General features: G+C 52.5%; 2 protein-coding genes across 2 annotated transcripts in view; one reads left to right on the top strand and one right to left on the bottom strand.

Annotated features, from left to right (window-relative positions):
- VDBG_08824 (ubiquitin carboxyl-terminal hydrolase) overlaps positions 1 to 7,371 on the bottom strand; it is a gene marked incomplete at both ends in the record, with an annotated part of 7,916 nt that extends 545 nt beyond the window's left edge. Inside the window, 10 exons of the mRNA XM_003000982.1 lie at positions 6 to 875; positions 991 to 1,420; positions 1,590 to 1,641; positions 1,696 to 2,288; positions 2,575 to 2,681; positions 2,737 to 2,953; positions 3,006 to 3,303; positions 3,355 to 3,706; positions 3,758 to 6,443; positions 6,497 to 7,371. Coding sequence (XP_003001028.1) covers positions 6 to 875; positions 991 to 1,420; positions 1,590 to 1,641; positions 1,696 to 2,288; positions 2,575 to 2,681; positions 2,737 to 2,953; positions 3,006 to 3,303; positions 3,355 to 3,706; positions 3,758 to 6,443; positions 6,497 to 7,371 — 6,480 coding nt within the window. The remainder of the gene's footprint in view (positions 1 to 5; positions 876 to 990; positions 1,421 to 1,589; positions 1,642 to 1,695; positions 2,289 to 2,574; positions 2,682 to 2,736; positions 2,954 to 3,005; positions 3,304 to 3,354; positions 3,707 to 3,757; positions 6,444 to 6,496) is intronic.
- A 2,075-nt stretch (positions 7,372 to 9,446) lies between these two features.
- VDBG_08825 (conserved hypothetical protein) lies at positions 9,447 to 10,868 on the top strand (the record flags this gene model as incomplete). The annotated part of the gene is made up of 3 exons (XM_003000983.1): positions 9,447 to 9,614; positions 9,678 to 9,728; positions 9,812 to 10,868. The coding sequence occupies 3 exons, from the start codon at positions 9,541 to 9,543 to the stop codon at positions 10,398 to 10,400; spliced, it is 714 nt and encodes a 237-aa protein (XP_003001029.1).
- Between the last annotated feature and the right edge of the window lie 508 nt (positions 10,869 to 11,376).

Raw genomic sequence — 11,376 nt, forward strand, 5'->3', positions numbered from 1 at the left:
CCCACCTGCATGTGTTCGTCGCCCTTGGCCAGACGTCTATGGAGGGCGCAAGTCTCTTGTCGCTCTTGATCGATCTCGAGAAGTCGCCGCACAAAGAAGCTGCCGCCGTAGTCCCTGTCTTCAGCGAAAAGTACATTAACCTCTTCGGAAGTCCAAGGAAGCGGCTGCGACGGGTCCTCTAGATAAAGAGCGAGACGTTCGTTTGCTTCCTCGACCATATCGTCTTGCACGAGTGGCTCGAGGGCTTTCATCAGATGGTTGATGAGCTGGATAATCACATCGTATGACGGAGGCTTGTTAGACATCCTGCGAGACAGGCCACGAACCAACATGACATAGTGCTCCGGCAGGCCAGGATAGTTGGTGTCAGCTGCGATGACGAACATGAGGTCCTTCAACCAATCGTCGTGAAGTAGAGCAGCTGTTTCGGCTTCGCCCAGCTCAGCAAATCTCAAGATCAAGTGGAAGCACTCGTTCCACGAACGCAGGTTGCAATGAAAATTCTCAAAGACTTTTCGAAACAGAATCAACGCACCGTCGATTGCCGAGGTTTGAACGAGGATTTCGTCGTCGGCCGGCGCCGCCTCCGGACCATAATAGGTAGGGTCGTGTTCTCGAATTTCTTCAAGCGCAATGATCAACATGTCGCCTGTTGCGAGACGGTAAGATGGCTCGGGGTCCCGTTGCACCAATTGTCGAAATGCCTCCGGACGGCCCGATAAAATAGTCGAGGAACGCTTCTGCGCATTTGTGAACAGTTCCGGAACCGTGTCTGCAAGCTGGTCTTGGTATCCTCTGGAAAGAGACGCTCGTCTTGCTCCGTCCAACGACTTTGGACTAAGGTGTCCGAGAAGCATAGGCCATGACGCTCCGCTCTGTTGGATGCTCGAGAGAGCACTGGCCGTTATTGAAAGACATCATAAAGTCAAAAAATTGAAGAGCAAAGACGGCGTGATTGCGATCGAACAGACAATGTCTTCGAAGAAACACCGTATTGTTGTTCTTGATGACTTCATGCAGGTCCGGAATGATGTCAACATGTAGGGGTGGCACTAAGCCTTGAGCTTGCATCTCTTGCCGCGATGCCCTCAGGACAGAAGAGCGTTGGTAGAACAGCATGTAGGCGCTGTAAGATCTGTCGTAGGCAACGCTGTTGGCATCGTTGACCTGATTCGTGTCGGGACCTCCGAAGGTAGCCGCCTCAAGCTGTGCAGCGTCCCAAGTCGATACAGCCTCGTCATTGAACTCGAGCCAGGTCTCCTGATCCGCAGTCGACGGCCGTTCACGAATATAGGAGTAATAGTGGCCAGATTCCGCGGTTCCGGAGTGAACGAGAACGCCAACGAGCTCAAACACATCTTCCTCGCTCGTCGGAGACTCTTGATTCAGATATTCGACAGTGTAGGGCCGCATATCGATTCTGTTCGGGAAGGAGAAGTAGTCATTGATCTTACTTCTCGTGAGAGTGCGTAAGTTGAAATCGAAACGTTTGAGGTGAAAGATAAGATTGTCGGGAATGTCTTTAAGACAAGCTCTGTCAGGCTTGTTAGTTGGGTAGATCCACATAATATAGGAAAGTCGGTGCACACCTTTTTACAGCATCGACGTGGCGGTCGCAAGTCGAGCATTTGTACTTGTTTTCTGATGAAAATTAGCCTTGTTGGGGATATCGCTGAAGGATCCAAGCGTGTTTACCTCCTTCCATGATCTCCCCATCAACGTAATCCCGAAGACTATCAAGAAGGGTCGTTTTGCCTTTAATGTCGCACTGGATGGCAGAAAAAGGTTCGAGACGTTCCGAAATGTGATCGCACTCCTTCGATCGAACCTGCTGAACGAGTTGACCACCATAGAATGCACGGAAGGCGTTTCTTTTGCCTGCGGACGCCATTTGCGACTCCCATCGGTCGAACAGCAGGTTGTAGAACTCGTCAACATCCATCTGGTTATGGATATCGATCATGGTGTCGTCGTAGGTCTTTATCCAGCTCACCATTTGACTAGTGTCGACGTATCGTTGACTGGTTTCCTGCATATGGGCAAATGTGATTTGCGTCTCCTCCAACAGCTCCTGATTAGATCCTGCAGTGGGGGCCTCCATCATGAAGCGACGAAAGTTCGTGTTCATGAATAGTTGGGTGAACAAAGAGTTGAGGTAGCAGGTGTTGGAGAGATTTCGCAACCCTGCGTACCCACACTCTGCTCGTACGGCCTGGTCCCGGTCGAAATTCATGGGCAGCTCATATTGATAGGGTTCGGCTTGAATACACAACAAATCAGTACCTTGGCTGTAAACGGGAAGTGGGAAAGCATACCGCCAGGTCGAGTGTCGAAGATCACTAGTTTTCCTAGTTGCCTCAAAAGATCAGTGCTGTGCTGCTGATTTCCTTTCGCGATATCGAGAAGTGTCTCGCACAACATTTCGCGGGATGATGTGGATAGAAGTGATCGAGGTGTAGGCTGCATCGTCCGCCGGCGCGGAGGGGGGAAAGAGATGTCTCCAGAACAACTCATTAATCAAGCCGCTGCCATTGTTAGTATGAAGCTTCTGATCCTCATGCAAGGTTGTCTTACGGCGCGAACGAACAGCTTTCGAGTATCTGTTCGTCCTTGAGACAACAGCGAAGAAGCCTGAGCAGCCCGCTGGCTAATCGGTCCTCAATGAAGGGCTTTCCCAATTGCTGGATCATGGACCAGTCAGTGTGAAGGCTTGGAAAAGCTCACGTTCCTACATACCTCAGACGTTTCATGCCCTGTCAAGGCTATGATGCAATCATGAACAAGCTCATTTGCACGCACGACTGTCGATTGTAGGGCCAGGAGCTTTTTGAGAATCAACTGCGTCAAGATGAAAAATTCGTTACAACTCTGCGGTAGATCCATGGCTCGGGGCACCAGGCTGTTCAAAACAGGCCAGAGGAATTCGCAGAATGTGGTGGATGTCACAGCGGCTCTACACAGTACGGTGTTAGTTCAGAAATGTCCCCTGGATGGACTGTTCATACCTCTCAAAATCTGTGCTCCTCATATTTATTGCTTTGACAATCTCCATACGAACGTAAGGCGATGGCTCCTGCAAGACGAGTCTTTTAATCAGGGCAGCAATGCCGTGGTACTGCTGAAGGGATATCCAGAATTCGACATCAATAGACGATGACAGAAGGATCGAGGAGAAAGTCTTCGTGATCAAGTCAACCGTAGCCTCATTGCGTGACGAATCCACAGCAAAGACCAGAATGTCAACAAGACACGCTACGGGTGCGGTTGTCATTGACGTCGCCAGCGGTAGCATCAAGTACGACTCTGTCCTGCGGTCAGCTAGGACCCATTTCTCGTCGTGGCGGCCCAACTTACCCTGCAGGATGTGAAGGTAGAGGCCTATCAACTCTTGGCAAAGAAATAATTTGTGGGAGGAGGAGCAGTCGTCCAGAGCCTCGCGATCTGAAAGAGCGGCCACTACGAGTGCTTGAGACCGGGTCAAGGCCTTGGCAAGGACGTCTTCGTCGGGATCGTCGTCACGCCCTGCACTGACAGCAGCGGCCTGTTTGCGACGCGCCGATTTGAGATATTCCTTCAGAGCGTAGACCGCATATATGGACTTGTGACACTGTCCTTTCGGAAATACGTCACGATGAGTGGTTGCAGTTGAATCGATGGCTTTCAAGATTTTAGCATCGACGGGGAGGTTGACGAGGAAATGGAAAATCTACAGCATTGTTAGCACTTTGCTCTGACGCCACTTCTCGAAAGACCATACCTCGCTGGCGAGCGGTTCCTGCAGGTCGAGGTAGTTCCAAAGCTGCCCAAAATGACTGAGGATCTCAATCTCAAGGAATGAGGCGCCAGGGTTTGCTCTTGTCGCAGGAGCTACCCCTCCTACCTCTCTCTTTACCAACAGCAGGCCCGTTGTCATGCCGATATCTTTGAGCGAGCGAGAAATCTCATCCTCATCAGGAGCAAAAATCCTGCCGTGATGATACACACGGTAGTTGTCAAATCCCGTGACTTCTCGTACGCGCGCTAGTAACGTTGCCACTGTGTTGTCGGCTCCGATTTCTAGAGGCGACATGTCGGACTTGGCCCCACCGTCATAGGACTCGTATTGCAGGTCGGTAAGCTCGCCTTTCACAGTGCATGGCACTTGCGACATGAGGGAACGAAGATCGGGGGCTGCGAATTGGGGTTTTGATTGATGCGCCTTCAGGAACTCACGCAGCAGTGCAAGAGATCGTATGAAGATTCGCTCCTGGGCTTGCGCATGCTCCTGGTCATTGGCTTCGTGCGGTGCGTCCTCAGCAGAATCACGAGCCTCAATTGCTCTTGCTGCGCCGTCAAGTTGGCCCAGACAACGGTTGACCATGCGTGTATGAACCGCCCGCGCCCTGTGGTGTGGGTAAGCCAAGATGGCCTTGCTTCCGATGTAGACATCCTTGACCAGTATCGAGATCATCAAGTCAACCAAGTCCGAGTCGGCAACGCGAAGCATCATGTGCCAGATGAGTTCGATCGCTTTCTGTGCAAGACCTTGCTCGTCATCTAGAACCTCTGTCATCTCATCTACTAATGGCAGAAGAAGAGACTTCGCAAACTGCAGGGCGCCGTTCGAAAAGCATGGGGGAGGAAGTCCATGGAGCATCTCCGCGAAGCATCGTGTGATATATGGGTTCTCTTGCTTGCTATTAGCAACAATGGCGTTGAAAAGTCGCCAGGCGGTGGCCCTGTCTTCAGGGCAATACGCCCGAGGGCCGACAAGAGCGTCCCAGAGACGAGCTCCCAGGTCATCCGTCAGACTTGAGGGTTCGTGAACAATGATCCCGTACAGAAAGTCAGTCCGCGGGCTGTTTTGGGGACCGCTGAGTATAGCTGATAGGCCAGCTTTCCTGCCTGCATCTATCGCATGCTCAAGCTCTTCGACAAGGAGGCGTGTCAAGTCATAATCCGCCACAGCCTCTCTTAGATCCGTAGCGGTTGGACGATTCAAGGTAGCCACACACCATAGACTGCCTAAGGTCGTGTCAGAAGCCGATGCTATGTCCCTAGCGCAGTCAGTCATGATCTCTTGGCGCGTCTGTGGATCCAAGCCGAGAACAATCAGATCTTTGAGCCGCGTGATGGCAATCTGATGAAGCTCGGGGTGCGCGAAATGTGAGTGACCGGCCAGCTCTGATGACTCGCGAAGCAAGCGAGTGCATAACTTGAGGAGAAGAGAGTTGGGTTGTGCGCCTTCCTGCCGGTACTTGTGTGCAATGCACTTCAGAGTCCTCTCGCAAATTGTTCGCAGATTGGGCGTGAACATATCAATAGGCAAGGTCTGGAACTTCTCGCACAAATATACCAACCTGTCCACATCAAGTAGATTGAGGACCGGTTCTGACATGCGGAGGAGGGCGTCTGAAACCCGAGGGTTCTGAGTTTTGGTCATGGTACTCCACAGAAGATCAGTCTGCTCGTTAGAATAGAGTTTCGTCACTGCTAGAAACCCAACAATATTGCCGCTCTCGCCGGTGATCTCGGGGTGGCAGCTGGACCCAAGTGTGTAATCAACCAGCTCAGTGTGTAGGATGTACTGGGCGACGTGGGTCAGGAGCTCGTTCGGGATCAGGTCCTCGCTATGTTGCTTCCACAGCTGGACCAACTCGGAGCCCATCTGAGTGACCGCCATGACACGCAGTTGCATCTGGCTGGATCGTATGAGGCTGGCCATGATATCCAGGCGCCACTCACAAGCAATGGCGTCGGCGGTGTAGTGGGCAGGCAGTTCCGGATGATTTTGTGCGTGCAGATCGAGGCGGTCTTTGGCCTGTCGATGCTCCCCACCAAGGCTTGTCTTAAGAATCTCGGTCAAAGAGTTCAGCAGTACGGAAGCAGAATCAGGGTTGAGCTGTGTGACATGCTTCTCGATAATATATGACAGGGCATCTGCCACAATCTGGTAGAATTGAAAACCAATGGTCAGATAAGAGCGAAACTCATTGATATTCGGGTTGGCCGGATTGCGCAGAGCTCGCGCTGCTTCTGAGATCAAAAGGGCGGCCAATTGTGAGATTGGCCCGAGGTGTTCAATCATCTGGGGGAACTTTTTGATGAGAGCCACTTCAGTCTGGGCGAGCTTGAGGAGGCAACCTATTCGTCCACCTGTGGAGGCCTGAAGAGCACGTAGTAGCATAGCGCGCTCGTCAAAAAGATCGCGCTGTGCTTCAACGTCCGCAACCTGAGAGTTTTGTCGCCGCATATGGTCTCGGCGAGCGATTCGGTTTACTCCTGACACAAGCGATGCCGAGATGGGACACGGTGGTTCGTGCTCGTCAAGCTGAGGCATCATCGCGCGACAGCTAGTAAGAAATTCTAGGTCAACGGCGGTGATGAGCCCGGTGAAATGTGCAAAGCCGTTGATGACTAGGCTGGCGGTCGCCCGCAGGACGCTGTTCCTCGGGTAAAGTGGCCTTCAATCCTGGTTCAGCATCAAGTCAAGTCATGGTTGGCGATGGACACTTACCGTTTCAGAGCAATGCTGAAGAATAGTTCTGGGAGAGCATACCAAAATGCAGGTTGAGATTGAAAGTATCCGAGAGTCTCTTGTGCAGAAATGCGACGGAAAAAGTTAATGCACAGCTCAACCCATCGACACAGCTGGGAGAGAACGCTTTCTTCTCCTGAACTGGCTGTCATATCGGTCAACAAAGTGTCTGCACGGAATAGCGGACAGCTCCTACCAGTCTGGAAATATTGAACGAGGCGAGAAACTGCTGCCGGAAGAGGCTCGGCATGATCATGAAAGGGGAAGCTGAAGATGGGGTTGGCGAAATCGCCAATACCCGTTTCTGCGTCTAAGCTGGCGGTGCTGGCGGCTGATGAGGTCGAGGTGTTGTCCGCCTCGGCGGGTAACGGTATGCGGTTGCGCGCGATCTCGGCATCGTCAGCTGATCCATCCAGCTGCCCATGAAGGTCATCGAGCTGCTGAATGTCGTGAGCCGGGTGAGGTGAGACGGGCGAGGAGGAACTGATGTCACTGTGAGGCTGGTTGCGTAGATTTATTGTCGTGACTCGACTTGAAGGTGGCTCGCTGAGAGGGCCAGCACCGGATGATTGTCGTTCGGGGGTACGGGGTTCAGCCGAAGCAGTATCGACTCGCATGGCATAAGCGTGGTCAACTTGTCCCAGATGATCGCCCTGGTCGATGGTACCAGAGCTCGTCATGTGTTGATCGGAGGCCGGACTCTCAGCAGACAGGCTGGGCGAGCCGGAGTGGGAGGTGCGTCGTCGCTTACGAGATGATAAGGGTCCTTCATCGAAGGGGTTGGGCCGTGTAGGGCCGGGCTCAGACGAGGCAGCGCGGTCGGGAGCGTCCGAGGATAATGTTGGTTGATCCATCTGGCAAGCACAAGAGGTGCTCAGCACAGATGCCAGCGTTGCCTACGTCGTTGCTCGATCGGGCCAGACGAGTCAACGAGGACTGATCAATATTAGCATGTGGGATTGACTAGGGTGGTGTGCCACTAGAGGGTGCTGGACGGCTGTCTGGCGAAGGAGTGCGTGAGGGCATGCAAGGCTGTAGATGATTCATGTAATAGGATATGAGCTTGGAGGGGGATGTCGTCAGAGCAGAAGATTGTGATGAGCACTGCGACTGTTGGCCCTTCGCATTCCAGGCAGGTATGCGGGGTAGCATTCACCAGCAAGCCGGGCACGAACACGATGGAACGGAGCCAAAAGTCGGTCGCCGCCTCGTGTCACGGTTGGTGATGAGTGATGCAGTATCCCCGACGCGTATTCAATCTTCCAAGCGCGACTGCACTGAAGCTCTTGCGGGGGGGCCTGCTCGTTAGGGTGGGTTTGGCTGGACAAGTGGTGGCAAGATAGCGAGTGTAGCGAGAAGTGAGGGGGGATGAGCTCGAACGAGGCTAAGATAAGGCCAGGGTACGTGTGAAAAGACGGCGCAAGGAAGGGGCGCTAGGCAGCTATGAAATTAAGAGTTTGCTTACCTTTTGGACCGTTGGGGCACAAAGGTACCTGGCTGCGAGATGGTTCGCCGTTGTGTGTGGATAGGGATCTGTCACTGAGCCGTGACGTGATGTGCTGGTGGATGGGAGTGCAATGAAGGCGGGGAGGGGCGTGATCCGAGTAAGACAGGTAGGTGGGAAGAGGAACTGATTACATCAGATTTGGGGTCGCAGAGCCCCAGCCTGGCAAGCGTGGGCGTTTGGTGTGTGGGTGTCTCGGGAGTTGAAATGCTCAAACCGAAGTGAGTGACCTGATAAAGGCGTGCGAGGCCTGGACAGTCGAGAGCAGAGTTGGATGGGGTCCAAGAATGCAGATATTATATTTGTTTTCAGTTGTCAAAAAGGGCCAAGTCGTAGGTAAGGTAGGCAGCTTTGAAGACGATGGATGTGCCCAAGGTAGCTGAGTGACTACACAGTCAGGTAAGTGAATATTTGGGGAAAGAGCTGGAGCCCGTGATGTTGAAGTAACGAGCGGGGAAGGGCATCCATGCGTTAGCACCTCAGGCAGGTTGACAGGCAGGACAAAGTGTACCTGGAGGCAAGCCTTGGGCATGGAGAGCAGTGGTTCACATGCACTGACCACAGCACCAGCTGGGCGCCCAGGCAGGCGGTGGGCGATGCGTAAGGCGGGCTGGCTGGCAGGGGGGCCTGAAGTGAGCTTTTTCATTTAGATCTCCAGAAACTCATGCTTCCAGCGAAGATTTTTTTCAAGTAAGTACGACCATCTGGAAAAATTACTTCAGAAATGGGATCGCTGATCAACTGGTCCAGGCTCCGGGCTCCAAGCTTTGTTTGTGAATAGCAAAGACAGGTGGCCGGCTGATGCCGAATCACCACCACGCAGCCAACAGTTCCGAGTTCCACAAGCCACCAGGCTCGACGGCCACCCGCATTAAATATTGGCTTGACACCAAATGCCCGAGCTAAAGGCAATAAACGCCCCAAACTGGTGGAAGTAAACACACTGCATCATGAACCTTCGACCATGTTTTGGAAAGGCCGACTGGGCCTTCCACACTCATGATGACCACTTGGACTGCGACGTTGCTGAGACCGGAGGTAGCCTGTGCTCGTCTAGGCATTGAGGGGCTCGCGGCCAGGTCCCGACAGGTTGAGGTTGCATCGGGGCGCCGCTGTCACTGTTTGCCTTCCCCACTATTGGAAGACACATACCAAGCTTCCGGCCTTGGGGCACGTGGAGGCTCCCGTGATGTGCCTACCATGAGGTACGCCATGCCATTGTTCCACGTTGGAATTTACAACGTTGGAGCTCCCCGTAGCTAATACCGTTTTCGTAATCGCGAGGAATCAGGTAGAGAGTCTGACATGTTAACAACTTCTCCCGGGGAGGGGGGAAGGGGCGTTAGCGCCTCGCTTATCGCTTCTACTGCCTTAGTCTTATTGTGAGTTATTCATAGGCCAGGTCGTTTTTCTGATACAAAATCCACCATATTCAGGCGGTCAGGTATCTCTAAGGCCATGAAAAAAACCAACTCATACACCGCGTTCACATCAAGGTCAAGAACTTGAAGAGAACATCATGAAACCAACCGTCGCTCCCCTCCGTAAGAAAGTCGTGCACTCGGTTGACACGTCCTTTTCTTCAGTAGAATGGTATGTTGACTTAGGGATGAGAAGCCTTCATGCCGCGCCATACCTGTGACTAATCTGAGGAAGGCCTTCAATATCTGAACAAGACCAAGACGCTATACTGGAGCTAATCATCAGGTACGCTTCATAGCACACCATGCTGGGTGATCGCAAAGCTGGGCAGCTTGCTTTGAGGCAACTCCGACTGACCACTCGCACAGTCTCCTTGCGCCTCTTGGCCACCATCGCAGAACTGCACAGGCATCCAAGGGCAAGCGGGATACGAAGCGCAAACGCGACTCCGGCACATCGGTGATATCAGATTCCTTGCCAAAGCCTCCAGCCCCTGAAATAGCATCTTTTGTCGATATTGGCTTGTCTGCCATCACGCGAAATTTGCAAGAACACGTTTCTCAAAATGTCGACTCGGTTGGCGCAACAAAGTTACCTTACGCCCTGATCTTCGTAGCTCGGTCAGGGCAAGCATCGGCTTTCAACAGTCATTATCCACAATTAGTGGCCGTCGCCTCACAGTCCTCGTCGTCCAACCACTCGATCAGGTTGGTTGGGTACTCAAAGCCATGCGCGCCAGCTCTTAGTGCAAGTCTAGGAATTCCTAGGGTTTCGTCTGTGGGAATACGCCACGGGGCTCCTCTATCCAAGCCTCTCATCGACTTCGTTCAAAACTGCGTTCCTCCTATCACCATCCCGTGGTTAAGCGAAGCTGAGACTGGACAGTACCGCCACACACGTCTCGTATCTGAAGAGAAGATGGTGCCCAGTAAGCAAGCAACATCATCAGCACCATAGGCGACAGAAAATCATCTGCGGCAGGTCCTTCAAACTTAGTCGATGCATTAGGATCATGATTTTCAATTTCTTTTGACAAGCAACTATCTTGCCCTGCTCCAGCATAAATAACCAGAATCTGAGTCCAAGGCCGCCTCTAGAGGCCGACTCACAATCACGACCGTGTGTCACATTTCTCTTGAACTCTCACGACATGATTCCAACCTTTCTTCCATCGTGCATGAAGAAGTACATGCGAGGCAATTTACAAAGGCTTGGGGAAGGACAAAGCACAGCTGCTGCTGCAAACGTGGGGTTCTACTTCTAATCACAAAGCTCGGTGTACTCATGTATTAAGTCCATTAGCCCAGCTTTGAGGAAATCTACCGTCGGTCCTCAACCGAAATAGCACAGCCATTTGATTTGCGCAATCCATACTTTTGATTGTCTGTCGAAGTGAAACTATTCTGTGCATAAGGGACTGGAACATGATCGCCGGGTGCCCGGAAGATTGAGCGACCTAGGTACTGAGATACAAACAGTTCGGTGTCTCCTGCTCGTCTTGATATGCCATCCCACAAGTGGAGCACAACATCCCGAGGCAGGCAGCGGCGACCCGAGAGCCGGGTCGCTGTCGCCGAAGTCTTCTGTGCACTCGTGGGTCTCTTCTACTTCCGAGAGTCACAAAAATGTTGCGACTTATCCTCTCTGCTTGTTTCAGGCGCCAGTTTACCACTAGTCTTCCTCACCAACCGTGAGTTGACCGCTTCCATGAGGCAAGCCAGCTGAGTGTGCCGCACCTTCTGAAATCAACACTACAGTATCACGAGTTTCCTAAAGCGCTTACAGCGAGCGCTATAAAGAACCATACTGAACTTTTTCTCCCCCCCCCCCCCCCCATCCATCTTTTCAATTGGTGCCCGCAGGCCTAACAGCAACCTCGAGGACTCACTTATCAAGTCTGGGTGGCCTACAAGCTTAGGATCAACTGCTTTTG

Source organism: Verticillium alfalfae, genomic scaffold (genome assembly GCF_000150825.1).
Source record: "Verticillium alfalfae VaMs.102 supercont1.13 genomic scaffold, whole genome shotgun sequence".
In the NCBI taxonomy this organism is placed as follows: Eukaryota; Fungi; Ascomycota; class Sordariomycetes; order Glomerellales; family Plectosphaerellaceae; genus Verticillium; species Verticillium alfalfae.